This window comes from Nerophis lumbriciformis, linkage group LG18 (genome assembly GCF_033978685.3).
Source record: "Nerophis lumbriciformis linkage group LG18, RoL_Nlum_v2.1, whole genome shotgun sequence".
Classification (NCBI taxonomy): domain Eukaryota; kingdom Metazoa; phylum Chordata; class Actinopteri; order Syngnathiformes; family Syngnathidae; genus Nerophis; species Nerophis lumbriciformis.
Window position 1 is genome coordinate 15,866,331 of NC_084565.2, and position 17,196 is coordinate 15,883,526.

Here is a 17,196-nt window from a genome sequence, read left to right on the forward strand (position 1 = left end):
CAAGGTGGAGAAGTTCCGGCTAGATATAGTCGGACTCACTTCGACGCACAGCAAGGGCTCTGGAACCAGTTTTCTCGAGGGGGGCTGGACTCTCTTCCACTCTGGCGTTGCCAGCACTGAGAGGCAACGGGCTGGGGTGGCAATTCTTGTTGCCCCCCGGCTAAGAGCCTGCACGTTGGAGTTCAACCCAGTGGACGAGAGGGTAGCTTCCCTCCGCCTTCGGGTGGGGGGGACGGGTCCTGACTGTTGTTTGCGCTTACGCGCCAAACAGCAGCTCAGAGTACCCAACCTTTTTGGATTCACTCAAGGGAGTACTTGAGAGTGCTCCCCCAGGTGATTCCCTCGTTCTACTGGGGGACTTCAACGCTCATATTGGCAACGACAGTGAAACCTGGAGAAACGCCGGATAGTCGAACCTCAGATTCAGGAGGAACAGTGTGGTTTTCGTCCTGGTCGTGGAACTGTGGACCAGCTCTATACTCTCGGCAGGGTCCTTAAGGGTGCATGGGAGTTTGCCCAACCAGTCTACATGTGCTTTTTGGGCTTGGGGAAGGCATTCGACCGTGTCCCTCGAAGTCCTGTGGAGAGTGCTCAGAGAGTATGGGGTATCGGACTGTCTGATTGTGGCGGTCCGCTCCCTTTTTGATCAGTGTCAGAGCTTGGTCCGCATTGCCGGCAGTAAGTCGGACACGTTTCCAGTGAGGGTTGGACTCCGCCAAGGCTGCCCTTTGTCACCGATTCTGTTTATGGACAGAATTTCTAGGCGCAGTCAAGGCGTTGAGGGGATCCGGTTTGGTGGCTGCAGGATTAGGTCTCTGCTTTTTGCAGATGATGTGGTCCTGATGGCTTCATCTGGCCAGGATCTTCAGCTTTCACTGGATCGGTTCGCAGCTGAGTGTGAAGCGACTGGGATGAGAATCAGCACCTCCAAGTCCGAGTCCATGGTTCTCGCCCGGAAAAGGGTGGAGTGCCATCTCCGGTTTGCGGAGGAGACACTGCCCCAAGTGGAGGAGTTCAAGTACCTCGGAGTCTTGTTCACGAGTAGGGAAGTGTGGATTGTGAGATCGACAGGCGGATCGGTGCGGCGTCTTCAGTAATGCGCACGTCGTATCAGAATCAGAATCAGAATCAGCTTTGATCCGTTGTGGTGAAGAAGGAGTTGAGCCGGAAGGCGAAGCTCTCAATTTACCGGTCGATCTACGTTCCCATCCTCACCTATGGTCATGAGCTTTGGGTTATGACCGAAAGGACAGTATCACGGGTACAAGCGGCCGAAATGAGTTTCCTCCGCCGGGTTGCGGGGCTCTCCCTTAGAGATAGGGTGAGAAGCTCTGCCATCCGGGGGGAGCTCAAAGTAAAGTCGCTGCTCCTCCACATCGAGAGGAGCCAGATGCCAGATGACGTAGTTCGGGCATCTGGTCAGGATGCCACCCTAGGGAGGTGTTTAGGGCACGTCCAACCGGTAGGAGGCCACGGGGAAGACCCAGGACACGTTGGGAAGACTGTCTCCCGGCTGGCCTGGGAACGCCTCGGGATCCCCTGGGAAGAGCTGGACGAAGTGGCTGGGGAGAGGGAAGTCTGGGCTTCCCTGCTTAGGCTGCTGCCCCCGCGACCCGACCTCGGATAAGCGAAAGAAGATGGATGGATGGATGGATAATTAAAATGCAATAAGAATTTGGCTCGTAGTGAAAGGAAATCATAATATTCAAATCACCAACAATCGGAGAATTGTTGGTGATTTGAATATGTGTTATATTTGTTATTTTTCACTCAGCTAACTCAGTTACACAAAGAAAGTCCAATTCCTGAGGTATTCAGAAATCTTTTGAAATGGAGGTCTGAAACCGAGCTCTGCTCAGGAGGCCAGCGGATTTGTAGCGTTTTCTGCCCAGTGAGGCTGGTGCTGTTGAGGTTGTGTAGATGAGTAAAGTTTGAGGTGGAGGATTGAAGGTCCTCATCATGTTGACGACAGGTACCAGGTAGTCTCCATCCATCCAGTATTTTGAATCAGCCTTTAAGTAGCCCGTTGCTTATGACCACATTGCATTGGGAGACCATGACAATGGAGCGCCTCAGTTCTATTAAAGCGCTCCACCACCATAATGTGGTGATGTAGTGATCTAAATATGACGGTTTGATAATGTTTGTTTGCACATTCGTCAGAACACTGAAGAAGAGTTGTACTCGTCATCCAGCCAGCTGAAGAAAAAGCCAGCAGATGTGAGCAGTGAAGGCCTCCTATACAACACACACACAAACATAAAACTCTCCTCTGTCCCGAGCCAACCTCCCGCACCAAATCCATTAGTGAGAGGACTCAGCAATAGTGAGAAACAAAGGTAGGCCTTCATCTATGCAATGTAGGTAAAACATATGATCAAGTTATTATATTTTTGTTGAAATCACACAAGGCTGTTTCTGTTTTTTCTAGAGCAAAACAAAAGCGGCTAAAAAGCAATGTATTCTATTCTTGAGGCGCCCGAAGAAGCTCGACTGTCACTTGATCCCAGAAAAACACTGACGAAAGTCATCTTATGTTCTCCCTTTTCTACAAATTGTCATTTTAAATGTTTTGAACCATTTGTAATTTTTACATGTTCTGTTTTTAACTAAGTCTATTCTTGCTGTGTTGCTTATTGATTGATGGAAAACCAGAAACTACTATTTTGTATTGACTCAATAAATTACAATTTTTTAGAACATTAAAAGTGGTTATCATATTTGGAAATACATGTTGAATGAAAATAAGTTAAGAGCACCTACTAATGAATGTCAAACTAAATTGTTCTGTACAGGTACAGACACTCAAGAGTACTTCAATAAAGTAATAAAGTATTTTTATACTTCGTTACAGACGCGTGCTGACTAGACTTCTAATTTGCTGTTCATGCTCTTGAGTAATCCTATTCAAAGGTTCTTGACACAAGAATGATTTGTGGGGCCTCATTTTCCTGAGCAGAGTGGCTTCAGTTTCAATGTCCTGCATTAAAAGTTTTCACTTAGAACAAAGTGCGACTGCTAGACTTTTGACCAGGACAACAAAGTGGGATCATATTTTTGCACTGGCTCTGATGTACTTAAGGTGCAACTCTAAGGTTTTGTTACGCACCATCTTACCTTGCCGATTGTATTGTGCCGTACATAGGCGCTGATCCCCCGTGGGTGCTTCGGGGCCCGAGCACCCACAGACAATGCCGAGCACCCACGTGGGATAGATGGCAACTTTCAATCTTTAAAATTATTTTTGGAAAAATCAATCTTGTTGTAGTTAATTTTGTGGCGAGTTTGTTCCGTTTTACAAAATAATAAAGCCACAAAACATATGGGATATTAACTTCGCTGAACGTCTATTTTTTTTTCAATACACACACCGAGCACCCACTGGCAGAATTGTAGATCGGCGCCTATGGTCCCAAACTCTGCTTCTCCAAAACGCCGGCTTATTAGTGACCCCCAGAGCCCTAAAAAGTCTGCAGGCATTAAAATGCTTTCTATTCGGGCTCCAGTACTCTTTAATGTCCTACCAGAAATAGTTAAAGATGTTACCTCACTAGAAGCCTTCAAATCCCACCTTACAACTCATTTATTTATATACTCTGGCTTTTAGAGAGACTCATTGTAGACCAGCTGATTTGCCGATTTTCTGATCAGTCCCCCCTTTTCCTGCTGTGAGAGGATACCAAGCGGCCATGGATAATTTCTGCAGAGGTACCAGCTGACTCGAGTTGTGACGCAGGGTGGACCACTCTTTCACTGGCTGACACGGCTGAGCCCGGATAAAGATCCCACTATCTATTGACCTTCCGATGGACTGGACTCTCACATTATCTATTAATTTAACAACTCAATCATACCCATCCATCAATCCATCCATCCTTTCAGGGTCGTGGGGGTGCAGCCAATTTCTCTGGAAGGGGGTTCCCTACATCTGCTATCTCTTCTCAAAGTTTCCTCTTTCCCACCCAGCATTTTTTTGAGTTTTCCTTGTGGGTTCAGATCAGGGGATTTTGTAAAGCCCTTGGAGATACTACTGTAGTGATTAAGGGCTGTATAAATAACTTTTGATTGACTATGAAACCAAACTGAATCTCATTGAGTAGACAAAAGAGCAGAACCTTCTCAAATTCACTCATGAGCTTATAAGCAAATATCGCTTTGAACATGTTGACTTTCATATGGGCAGAATTATTCTGGTTATAAGATTTGTAAATGGGGATGAAAGGCTGTCTGAGAAGTCTAAAAGACCTTTGAATCTGTGAAGAAACTGCAGTTAAGTTGATATTGTAATATTGCTTAGAAAGGATGGTCAGTGATTTCTATTTGTGGCTGCTTTCAAAACCATCATGAGAGGGTTTAGTCAAGCATTTGGGGCCATTAAAGGGGCCCTATTATGCAAAACCAACGTGTCTCTATTGGTACCTGCTGTTTTGTATTTGGGACCTGCATGCATACTTGTCAACCTTGAGACCTCCGAATTCGGGAGATTGGGGGGAGGGAAAGGGGGGGTGTTTGAGGTGGGCTGGGTCGGGGTGGGCGGGTTGAAGGGGGAGGAATATATTTATAGCTAGAATTCACTGAGATTCAAATGTTTCTTATATATATATATATATATATATATATATATATATATATATATATATATATATATATATATATATATATATATATATATATAAAACTAAAATAAATACTTGACTTTCAGTGAATTCTAGCTATATACATGTATTTTATTATATATATATATATATATATCAGTGACGTGCGGTGAGGTTCATGACTGGTGAGGCACTGACTTCATCACAGTCAGATTTACAAACATATGAACCCTAAAGAGTATCTTATTCACCATTTGATTGGCAGCAGTTAACGGGTTATGTTTAAAAGCTCATACCAGCATTCTTCCCTGCTTGGCACTCAGCATCAAGGGTTGGAATTGGGGGTTAACAATTATTCCCGGGCGCGGCGCCGCTGCTGCCCACTGCTCCCTTCACATGCCAGGGGGTGATCAAGAGGATGGCTCAAATGCAGAGGACATATTTCACCACACCTAGTGTGTGTGACAATCATTGGTACTTTAACTCATTGGCGTTGTTAGGCCTATTTTAGGGGGGCTCAAGCCCCCCTAAAATATTCTTAAGCCCCCCTAAATAATTTGGTGTTTTTTTGTTTTTTTGTTTTTTTTTACAAATAAATGCCGACATATTCATTATAAAGTGGCCCAAATATGAGTTTAAATAAATAATCATATAACCTGTTATTATTCACTCAGTTTCCCCCCACTTCGTAGCGTAAGGTAGAGAGCCCCTTTCGCGCATCGGTATCCAATCCATTCCACTTGTTCATATAGAAAATGCCCACATCACTCAAATTCCAGCCCGCATTTTCTCTGCGACCTTGCTTGCGGTCCTGCAGGTGTACGAAGCACATTATCTTCCTTTACAATGAGTGAAGCTGCACAAAACCTTGTGTGCGTGTAAATAATTTATTTTTTAAGTTTTGTGTTTCTTGTAGAATCTATATAAAGTAATATACATAAGCCTATTGTTAAAATAATGAAAAAAACATCATTAAATATATTTGTTTTATTGTATTGTTACATTAATAGCTGTTTTATTATTATAGGATGGCTTGTTAAACATTTAATAGGATTTTCAGAGGGAGGAAAAACCAAGACATTTAATATAAAATGTAAAATGAATAAATACATAAAAAGAAAAAGAAAATATATGGTTAAAAGCCATCGTCCCGGGGAGCATTTCATTTAGTCCCGTGCATTTAAAAAAAATAAATAATAATAACAATGAATAATTTCTAAGTCTTTGTTAGCCGTTTGTGAAGTTTTGTGCTCGTGCGTAACATTCGCTCGCATCCTGTGCATCTCCTGGGGGCAAAGCCCCCCCTGTCCTTAAAAGCTAGTGACGCCCCTGCTTTAACTTAACTTTAACTTTACACATACAAACTGTAGCACACAAAAAAGCACATTTAATAAAAAAAAACGTTATTATGGTCTTACCTTTACTTATAAGTGCGGGTACAGTGGTGTTCGGTGTGGAGGAGGTGTGGATGAATGAAATATGAAATCCGTGCTGCAGTCTGCAGGTGTACCTAATGTAGTGTCCCAGCAGTCGTTCACGGCTCCTCCGGCGCGAGCAATGTTGTTTTTGCACTTTTTGGCTTCTTGTTAAGTGACTTTTTTTGGGTGGATTCGGTCTTGCACGTGGAGGGTTTGGGTGTGGGCTTTGGTTGGTGTGGCGTTCCCGTCGGTGGGTGCAGTCTGCGGCGAACGTGTCTTAAGCACCAGGAGGCATGGTTACGCGTGCCTCAGCCAGTGCGTCTTCGCAGCAGTTTTATGATTGCTCAGCACAAGAAATACTTTACACACATACAGTTGTTGACAAAATACACTGTACATTATATACCTCAGCTAACTAAACTATGGAAATGTATAATATAGTTCATATAGCAATATAGTCTCACTGCACAGCAGACCAGCAGTTAGCCGAGTCCGTCCATGTTGAGGCACTGAGTGACGCGCCTCGACTGGCTGCTGCTGTCACTTCTCAGTATTTGAACGGCAAATGGGAAAATTCAGCGATTTTGAATAAAAATAATCTAAAACTGGTGAAGTTAAATGGAAAATAACTTTATAGTATAATCACTGGATACATATAACAATTTAATACTTTTTTTTCTCTTTTTACATTTTTTTCTTTCCATGATGGCAGGTGAGGCCCCGCCTCACCTGCCTCTAGTGACCGCACGTCACTGATATATATATATATATATATATATATATATATATATATATATATATATATATATATATATATATATATATATATATATATATATATATATTTATACACACACATATAAATAAAAGAAATACTTGAATTTCAGTGTTTATTTATTTACACATATACACACACATGACACTCCTCTATTCATTGATGTATTTGAAAGTGCAAATAGGTATGGGCAGTGTAATATTCTGAGTTGGAGTCAATAACCAGGCAAGGTGATGAAGTTACGTCTCTTTACTTCATACTTCAGAACGGACTCCCACACTTGCCGTCAGGGTGCGCAATACAACGTAAACCATTGGCCAACCAAAGAGTAACCACAGAACACTATACCCAACATTCACCAGGAGATGGCAACAAACAACTTAGATCACTCTATTACAGGCATTATTGTGAAATTTCATTTGCAGGAAAGGAGTGAGTTTAGGGTTGCATTGTCACTTGTCGTCGCCATGACTGTGTCTTCTTCGTTCTTCGTCTCCTTCTTGTTGTGTGTGCAGTTGTGCACTCGCCAAAAGCCGTGACTGGGCCGGAACGCTATTTATATGAAAGAAAAGCGGACGTGACGACTGGCTGTCCTCACTCAGGTCCGCACGGACCTGGAGGGGGCGTGCCTTAAGTCCGGCTGGAAATCGGGAGAAATTCGGGAGAATGGTTGTCCCGGGAGATTTTCGGGAGAGGCACTGAAATTCGGGAGTCTCCCGTAAAATTCGGGAGGGTTGGCAAGTATGCCTGCATGAGTCCTGAAAATGTGTAATCAAATCGTGGCTAAGATATTTATAAAATAATCTTGCCTTCCTGTATAAACATTTGGGAAACAAACCGTTTGGAATTCATGGTATAATTTACCCATAGGGCTTTGCGCAAATCCATGATTGTAGTTTCACTATCCTCTTCTGGTGGAGCAGACAAGCTCGTACTTGCACATGCATCCTCCGCTGTTGCCATTTTTAATACAAAGTAGCGTGTAGTTCAAACTTAATCTGTCAAGCACTAAAAACTACAAGGAGAAGGCACATTTCCAAGTGGAGGCACGTAAATAGGACCACCAACAAAACGGCGCATCCTCAGGATATTGTCAGAAAGCAGCTTGAATATGGTTTGTAAAACAAAATCTATGCATACTTTTGACCAAAGAACCACCATTACATATTATGTAGACCACAAGGAAGTGTTTTAAAAGAATCAACCTTTAAGCTGCCGTCAGGAGAGAGACTTCCACCGACAATGTAAACGTGGTGTCTGAACAGTGCCAAAATCGTCACATGTAAAAAACACTCTGCTAGCGCACTGACTTATCTTGAGCTTAGGGGAAACCTTACCTTTTTGCACTTGCAATGTCTTTCTGTACACGTGTGACGTTCCACCCTTTTGCCACTTAGGTGCATGTATTTATTACACAGCCCAGCAACTGTCCTCCTTTCTGATTGGTTACTTCAAACACCTACTGTCTCCAAGTTGGAGCCAACCTGAGCCAGAGTAAGGTAGGTCAGCATGGTTGGAGGATTTGTGTGAAAATTGAGAATCAACATCATCCACATCGTGGAAAATGAGGTAAGTTGAGGAATAGACGTTACAATGTCAGCCTAACGTTTACAACTGCTATGAAAAACTGCAGACCCAATACATAACATTCTCATTGGTCTGACCACAGTAGAGAGGAAAGGACAGTAGGGGTTAAAAATGACCAATCAGAAATCGGGGGAGTTGCTGGGCCGTGTTTCCAATGCCCGCCCCCAAGTGCCAAAAGAGTGGAACGTCGCTCGCGTAGAGAAAGGCACATTGCGCTTAAAAAAGACGGCACTCATGCACAAAGAGCGATCCTCCACCCCCATCAGGAAAAGTGCTCCTTTTAAAATCAGGGCTGAAGGCGCCACTTCACAGCTCTAAGACACCACCGCCTTGGAAGTCTTCAACAAGAGGACCTACATCAGCATGCCTGGGTTATACCAAGCACTGCACTGTAGAGAAGGAAGCGCATCCCAGTTTATCCCAACACAATGCCATGGATAATATGAGAGGTGCGGCGTCTTCTCAGGGAGAGGGACACTGCTTTCAGAGCCAGATCCGGAGAGCTGTACAGTGCCGCCAGAGCCAACCTGAAGCGGGGATCAAAGCAGAAGTTTGAGGACTGCTTCCAGAGCAACAACTCCAGGCACATGACCAACTACAAAAGCAGCCACTTCTCAGCCTACGTGGGCAAGAGGTGAAATCCTTCTTCGCACGCTTTGAGGCGGTGCCAACATCAGCCTCCCCATTAGTAGCAGCCATTGCCACATCTCACACACCGAACCACGGCAGCATCATCCTCAAAAAGCACAAGGTGAGACGCACATTAAAGGCAGTAAAGTCGAGGAAAGCAGTTGGGCCGGATGGTGTGAGAGACCGGTCCCTGTCCCAGGTCCCATCCTGCCTGAAAACCACTACAATCCTCCCGGTTCCGAAAAAAAAAGACATCGCCGGCTGCTCTTTGTAGATTTCAGCTGGGCATTTAATAGCCCAAACTACTAGACCTGGGATTACCGCACACCACCTGCCTTTGGATCAAGAACTTCCTGTCCGACCGCTCTAGAGTGTGAAAATAGGTCCTCACACCTTTACAACCCTGAGTCTCAGCACGGGGTCCCCTCAGGACTGCGTGCTGAGTCGTAACCAGTTTAACCTCCTCAGGTACTTAGTTCCACACATTTACACTCCTTACTGACCAGGCTGACTTACTGAAAGTGCACTTGCGCAGAGGAATGTAACAGTCACCTCTGACAGAGCCTCGCGTGACGCGCTCACGGTTGTTTCTTTAGCTGATGAACTCTGCCAGAGGATCTGGAGCCAATTCATGCAGTACTTTATAGGTCAGTTTTAAGTCTGCAAATGTGTGAAGACTGTCCCAATTTAAAATACTGTATTTTTTTTAGAATGGCACAGTGATGATAGTGCCTAGGTTTTTTATCCATAACTTTAATTGCTTGTTTGTACAAGATTTCCAATGGGGTTTTTAAACTCTGACCAGCCTGAGACCAGCTGGTAAGGCAATAGTTGAAGTGGCTGAAAATCATATAATACATTTTGCAGCTTCAGTTGACATTTCATTTCATTTAAACTTGATTATGTAGTGGAATTTCTGCCCTTTTCGCCTTTTTCTATTTTGTACCATTTGACTGATGCATATGCTGGAAGGAGAGCATCGCCAAGCGTGTAAGAGTTGAGCATATGGTCGCCCTGACATTGTTCAAGATGTTTTGATTTTTTGTTATGGCTAAGGGATTCAAGGATGTAGCAGAATAAGTGAATTCAAAACATAAATAACCAAGTTGGACCAAGTCAGGGGCTCTTCTTTCTTTTTTTCCTGCTAGAAGAGACCACCGTAGTTTCTCCGGAGAAACTGTCTGTATCATGGCAATTCAATCCAACCTTGTATCATTTGATTATGAGTAAATAAAACTCTTGTGATAAATTTACTTTTGTTCCTGTTTAAGATTTGGACTTTCTACCACAATTATTTTACACAATTTGCCAATATGGGCTTTAAAGGAAAACTGTGAATATATTATTAACCCAAGATATTTATATCGGCTGACAATTAATATGCTTTGAATGCCACAAAGTTAAGCTGCTGGGGCTTACAGTATCTGATATTTTATTTTAGTAATACTGCAGGTAAACATAGCCCTCACAAAAAAACACTAGCGGTGTCACGGTATGCCATAATCCAGATTGGTATTTTCCTAGGTAGGTCTTTTTTTTGTTTTTATCCTGTCCAGCTTCTCAGGCAAATCATATTGTTGATGTATATGCCCATATTGGCTGCACAAATGTACTTTACAAAAGAGAAGTGTGAGATACTTCTCTTGTTGCCTTATTTGTATTTGACTTTATTAAATTGATTTATATTATTATTTGGTGCAGCCGAGCCGTAGCAGGAAGAGATGGAAAGAGGAAAAAAAGGAAGACAGAGGGGGAAATTGCGGGGACAAAAGGGGGATAAGATAGAGAGACAACAACAACAACAACAACAATAGAACAACATCAGCAAATACGATATGTACAAATGTGATAGTAAAAGTGATGGCAAAGAAGCAGTTAATGAAATAAATAATAATACAGAGATGACAATGAACATTATTGCACTACAAAGGGAGCAATACAAATACCAGTAGAAATAACAATAATTTACCTCTATTATCAACAATACAATTGATAACTTGAAATACAAAATAAAGCAGATAAATGGAGGGGAAGAAAGCGAAGCCTGCCATATTAACCTTGTAGATTGTTATAGTAACAATAGGTTAGGCTTTGTCAGTGTGCCTAGATCCTAGGTCAAAAAGTTGGGGTTCAGTTCATTCAGTCTCAAAACAAAACAATTATTTACTTTTATGTAAACAACTTGAATAGTCTTTTTAAAATAAAACTTCATTTGTCTTAATGCTTGTTTTACAAATGTCACTGGAAATCAGGAGACTTAAATGAAGTTTCTTAAATTTTTTAATGACGGAATAATGTTTTCAAGCTCGGGCTCCTCCTTGACACAACTGCTAACCATGAATGTACTGTATTTGTTTAGTAGACCCCATAATCACTTACTGTACTGTATGTGTACCTGGTGGTACACGTTATAAGTTTATCTATCTGTACCAACAGGAACGTTGTGTACAGAAAATCTGATTACAAATACATATTAGGACATACATTTTTTATTACTTTTTCCCAAGATGGCGCCGCTGTAGTGGCTGCTGTTGGCAGGAGCTTGTGCTCTTGTGTCATTCTTTTGTGTTCCTGATGTTTCCCTCTGTTTTAATGTGGGATTTTTTTTTGTCTTTTGGTTTGGGACCCTTTGGAACACTTCGTTTTTTGTGGACCTCCCGGCCTTTTGGCCACGGACAATCTTCACAGTGTCTTGGCTGAATGAGTCCATGCGGACTGGACACTGGCCGAGAGTTGGTGGGCGGCCGAGGGTGGAGTCTGCTCTCTTGGTTGCTTTGTTGGGTCTGCTCCTGTCTCTGGCCATGCTCCCCCCACCCCAGCAGACGATGGCGTGGAACACTGCAGAGGCCACCACAGTGTATATGTTTTTCAATTTTTATTTATTTATTTATTTTGTAGCTGTATGTAGAAGTGGCTGGTTGCATCAGCTATACTCTTTTAATGTTTTTAATGTTCTGTGATTTTTGATGTTTCCCTCTTACACACATGTTTATGTGTGCTATGGCTATGAGTTTTTTTCCCTTGGCCCATGCTTAGACTGCAGTTATGGCTAACAGCGTTTACCTGTTTCTCACCTTTTTTGTAAGGAGCGCCGGAAGTTGGCAGACCCGTCAGCGATCCTGTACTGTCTCCCTGTAATGTTTGTCTGCTCTTGAATGGGATTGTGCTGAAAATCTTAATTCCCCTCGGGGATTAATAAAGTATTTCTGATCTGATTCTGATTCTGAAGTCTGTTTGGCCTCAATGTGCTGCAGCTCCTTGTCAAGCCTGTCAGCCTGGGATACAAGTAAGGGAAGACACGACTGGTGCTGGAACTGATTGAATCATCTGACCTCATGATCATGAAGCATTTCCAAGGTTGCCATCAACACAGGCTGGAAATGAAGGGTGCAAGATGAAGTACAATACGCCATTTCCAACCTGCAACACTGTGTAGTGATGGGACTGAGCCAATATTAGACTGACCATACGTCCTCTTTTCCCCGGACATGTCCTCTTTTGCGGGGCTGTCCGCACGGAGTTTGTTAAATGCCTCAAATGTCCGGCATTTTTAGTTTGGGTTGCGTGTATTTTCAATGTACGTTCAGCGTTAAGAAGGGTGTTGGAGCCAAAATTCCTTATTTGTTTATATTGTTTTTATTTTATTTTCTCTGATTGTTGGGTTCAGCATGTTTACTTTCCTTTTCGGCAGATTGCTCCGCCCACTTCCTGTTAAGCACCAGGAAGTGTCGACAGGGAGGGAACTGTTGCTATGGTGGGGTTACCATGGCAGCCTCCTTAAATTGGGTTCAGGTGTGAGCATGGGAGGGCGATTGGAGGACAAACAGTTTTCGACCGTGTCGTGTCATGTGGTGACAATGCTGGTATAATGTGCCATTCAAGGTTAGCATACTTTGTTATATAACTTACATTTGGTTTAATTTAGATAGCTTGTAATAAACGGATTGTCATATCCAAACACAGTTCTACAGTACTGGACATTCTATCATTTACACGCGTCAAACTGGTCAACACAGTCGCCCTCGGTACCAGCCCAAAGGTAAGGGCTGTACATTAAGTCGAAAACTTTAGTCTTCGTTTTGGAAAAGGACTAAGTTTGAATGTCAGTAAGACACACAGTGGACACTTCATTAGGAACAGGAAGTAATTAGATTGCATCAACGCGCAGTGTGTGCACCTGGAGCGCACGCTGGGACGGTGTTCAGCCACAGGCCGGGCTGTTTCACCTCGATTGGACCAGGAGAAGAGCCAGACAGCAGACGGGATGGTCGTTTGGGGCCAGGAGCAACGCAGCGACAGGCAGGCGGAGGACGCCGCGCTGATCGAGACGGAGGACGTCGCGCTGATCGAACAACAGCCCTCGCCGTTTGGAGCGACAGCTGAGCAGCGCTAGGACGCGCAACGCTGTTTGAAGTTGTGTACTCTTTTTGAAGATACTGAACTCTTTTCGAAGACAATCTTTTGAAGAACAACATAAAGGTATGTAGCGCGCTACATACCTTTATATACCTTGTATGGCCATATAATAGTGTGTGCACACAAAGACAAAAACAAAAAATCCAATGCATTGGTGGTTAATATTCATTGTCATTTAACCCGTTCGTGGGTACATTTCTATGAGGTTTTGTGCATGATTGCAACCCGTTTGTGGGTACATTTCAATTACAATGTGGTGTTTATGATTCCTTGTGCAAGCCCGTTCGTGGGTGAGGTTTGGTTTGAACAAATGCAAATGAATAATTGCGGGTTTTGATTTTTGGTGTTTTGACTGACATTTACAAGGTTTCCATATATTTGATCTGATTTTGAATTGTGGGTTGTGTACAATCATGGATCCTGGAAAAGGCAAACATGATGCTTGGGAAATGCATGATCATGCGTTAATGGAGGAGTTAAAGTTAACGCATTCAATTGGTGACACAATCAAAGGTCAAATGGAACCGTCACAGGCTGAATTGTCAGAAATGACTGAAAATCAGTCACAGCCTGCAGAGATGGAAAATCAGGTGGACACAAATCAAACATCTGTTGTTAAAAAACGCACAGTGAAAATGACACCAAAAGCCCTAATGGAGAGAATTGAAATACTTCAGAAGGAGAGAAGATCCAAATTAAACAAGGCAAGCAACATGCAGAAACATATCATGGAGATGATGAAAAATGGAGAGGACAAAATGGAAGTGCAATGTGCTTTCACCAAATATCACAATGTTATAAAGGAAACTGCAAGTGCACACCAATCCCTCCTACCAATTCTACCTACAGAGGACCAAATCAAACAAAGCCAAATTAATTAATGTACATGAATTTGTTGAGCATGTTAACACCTGGATAAAAGCGCCAATCCTGGAGGGTATTGAGGATTTAGAAAGCGAAATTAATCCAAATGACAGCATTTCTAATGTTATAAGTCACAAATCACATGGGAGTCACACACACTCTGGTTCTAGTCGGTCAAGCACCTCCTCAGCTCGCAGACAGGCAGAGGCCGAAAGGGCTGCCCTCGCTGTCCTCTCTGCAGCTCTAAAGGAAAAACATGCATTGGAAGAGGAGGAGGAAAAGATCAAAAAGAAATTGGAAGAGGAGAGGGAAAGAATCAGAAAGAAAAAGGAAATGATGGATCTGGATGCTCAATTGGCAGCTGCTGATGCGAAATTAGCAGTTTTAAAAGCTCCCAGCCTTCATGCTTCCTCCCATACAGCATCTGATGGCATGAGCTCCTACTTAAAGAGAACCAAGGAACCACCAGTCACTCTCAACCCCCAGGCTAAAGCACCAGTCACTCTCAACCCCCAGGCTAAAGACTATCAACCCCTCACACAGCAGCAGTCAAGCCAAGCTTCACCACCACCTCCACCGCAGTCTATACACCATCCATCTGAGCAAAAACAAATAACAGCATGGCAACTTCAATATAGGACACCACTTCCCATTCAACCACCCACCGTTTGGCAAGAGCAACAGTCCATGCTTTCACACCCTAAACCCATTCAGGTACCACTGCAACCACCACCTTCTGTACCAAAACAGCAGCAGGTCTCTTGGAATACAGTGCAGTACCATAGCCCTACAACCCACATGGACCCCCCTGTACAGCAATCAAGGCAAACTAACATTTCCCCTCCAACCACTGGCACCCCCACTTTATGTGACTTATTGCACAGGCAAAATGAGATTGCAACATTGCAAATGTCGTTGCAAACTTCTCATCTACTCCCACCAAGAGAGATTCCCTATTTTGACGGTGATCCATTACTGTACAGAACCTTTGTCAGAGCATTTGTGCAATGCATTGAGAAGAACACAAGCAACAAAGGAGACTGTTTGTACTACCTGGAAATGTACACTAAGGGTCAACCTAAAGAACTGGTGCGTAGCTGTCAACACATGCCCCCAGAAAGAGGCTATGAGATGGCAAAGTATTTATTGGAAAAACACTTTGGTGACCAGTACCAGATAACAGCAGCTTACATGGAGAAAGAGTTTAACTGGCCTTTGGTAAAGTCTGAAGACGTACGAGCTCTGCAAGCCTACTCTCTTTACCTTCGAGAATGTTGCACTGCTATGGAAAACGTGCAGTACATGCAGGAACTTAATATGTCAGCTCACATGAAAACTGTGATCTTCAAGCTGCCGTACAGGCTGCGAGAAAGCTGGAGAGTCTCTGCATGCAACATAGTAGAAAACCACCATCGCAGACCTCAGTTCTCAGACATTGTAGCATTTATTGAGCGACAGGTGAAAATTGTCTCTGACCCAGTCTTTGGAGACATCCAGAATGCACCACAGAGTGCAGGAAGTAAACTTGTAAAAGCAACGAAATCACAAGGTAAACCCAAATTCCAAGGTAGCAGTTTTGCCACAACCTCAAAACCCCTCAAGCGGAAGAGCAAACCAGATACAAACCTGCTCCAAAGCAAAGTGCATCTGCTCGTACCACAAATACCTGTGTTTGTTGCTCTAATAATCATGCTCTTGACCAGTGTCCTCAGTTGGAGAAGACCCACAGGGAAAAGATAACTTTCATAAGACAGAAAGGAATCTGTTTTGGGTGTCTTCATGTTGGACATCTTAGCAGGCATTGTGACAAGCGCTTGACCTGCAAGATATGCAAGCAAAACCATCCAAGTCTGCTTCATATTGGTCAAAAGGAAAGAGCAAGCAACATAATTCCAAACCAAAATAAGGCAAGGGGACTATCTGTGAGCAGTGAACAAGTATCTCTGCAAACATATGGACAAACGGGGGCTGGAAATGGAATTCTGTCAATTCTGCCTGTACAGATAAAGTCCAGCAAAGGACACACAGTCATAAAAACCTATGCATTCCTGGATCCGGGCAGCACAGATACATTTTGTTCTGAAAGCTTGATGACAAAGCTCAACTTGAAAGGAAGAGAAACTAAAATCAATCTCCTAACCATGGGCCCAAAAACATCAGTTTCCAGTTACATGCTGACGGACTTAAAGATTTCAAACCTCACTGGGCAACAGTTCTACGACCTTCCCAAGGTCTACACCCAAAAAAGGATGCCCGTAACTACAAACAACCTCATCAATGAAGAGGAGTTGGCTAAATGGCCATACTTGGATGGCGTCACTCTTCCTCGTGTTCAAGCCGATGTAGAGCTAGTGATTGGGACCAATGCTTCTAAACTGCTTGAACCCTGGGACACTTCCCAGGGTTCAACAGTCGTGGAAATGGACCGTATGCCGTTAAGACCCTATTGGGGTGGGTCACATTAATGGCCTTCCTGATTACAGTAAGAAGAGGAGTACGATTGGCTGCTCCACTACTACTGTTAACAGGATCTCCATAACAAAGCAAGAGAAGCTACTGCACAATCAATACAACCATGATTTACACGACAGGTCATCAGAAGACATTTCCAGAGATGACATGAAGTTCATGAAGGTCATGACTAAAACGTGCAAGCTTCAAGATGGACACTACACTTTGGAACTTCCCTTTAAAAAGGATGATGTGTCTCTGCCCAATAATCAGTGCGCTACTAGGCAGCGCATATTTGGCCGGAAAAGGAGGGAAAGATGCAAGATTTCTGATGTCACACAATGGCGGTACAATAATACCACTCAAAATCCTGCAGACAAATTCTCAAACAAAGATGGAGACAAGTCCAATACATCTCTGACCTATTCTGGAAAAGCTGGTTAAGAGAGTACTTACCTTT

The 17,196-nt window shown here is 43.3% G+C and overlaps 1 protein-coding gene across 4 annotated transcripts in view; it reads left to right on the top strand.

Moving 5' to 3' along the window:
- The window catches only part of plcg2 (phospholipase C, gamma 2), a 148,123-nt gene extending 145,272 nt beyond the window's left edge, over positions 1-2,851 (top strand). For all 4 annotated transcript variants that reach the window (XM_061977752.2, XM_061977754.2, XM_061977753.2 and 1 more), the window contains 2 exons: positions 2,164-2,339; positions 2,432-2,851. In XM_061977752.2, coding sequence (XP_061833736.2) covers positions 2,164-2,339; positions 2,432-2,474 — 219 coding nt within the window. In that variant the 3' untranslated portion in view covers positions 2,475-2,851. The remainder of the gene's footprint in view (positions 1-2,163; positions 2,340-2,431) is intronic.
- The last annotated feature ends 14,345 nt before the right edge of the window (positions 2,852-17,196 follow it).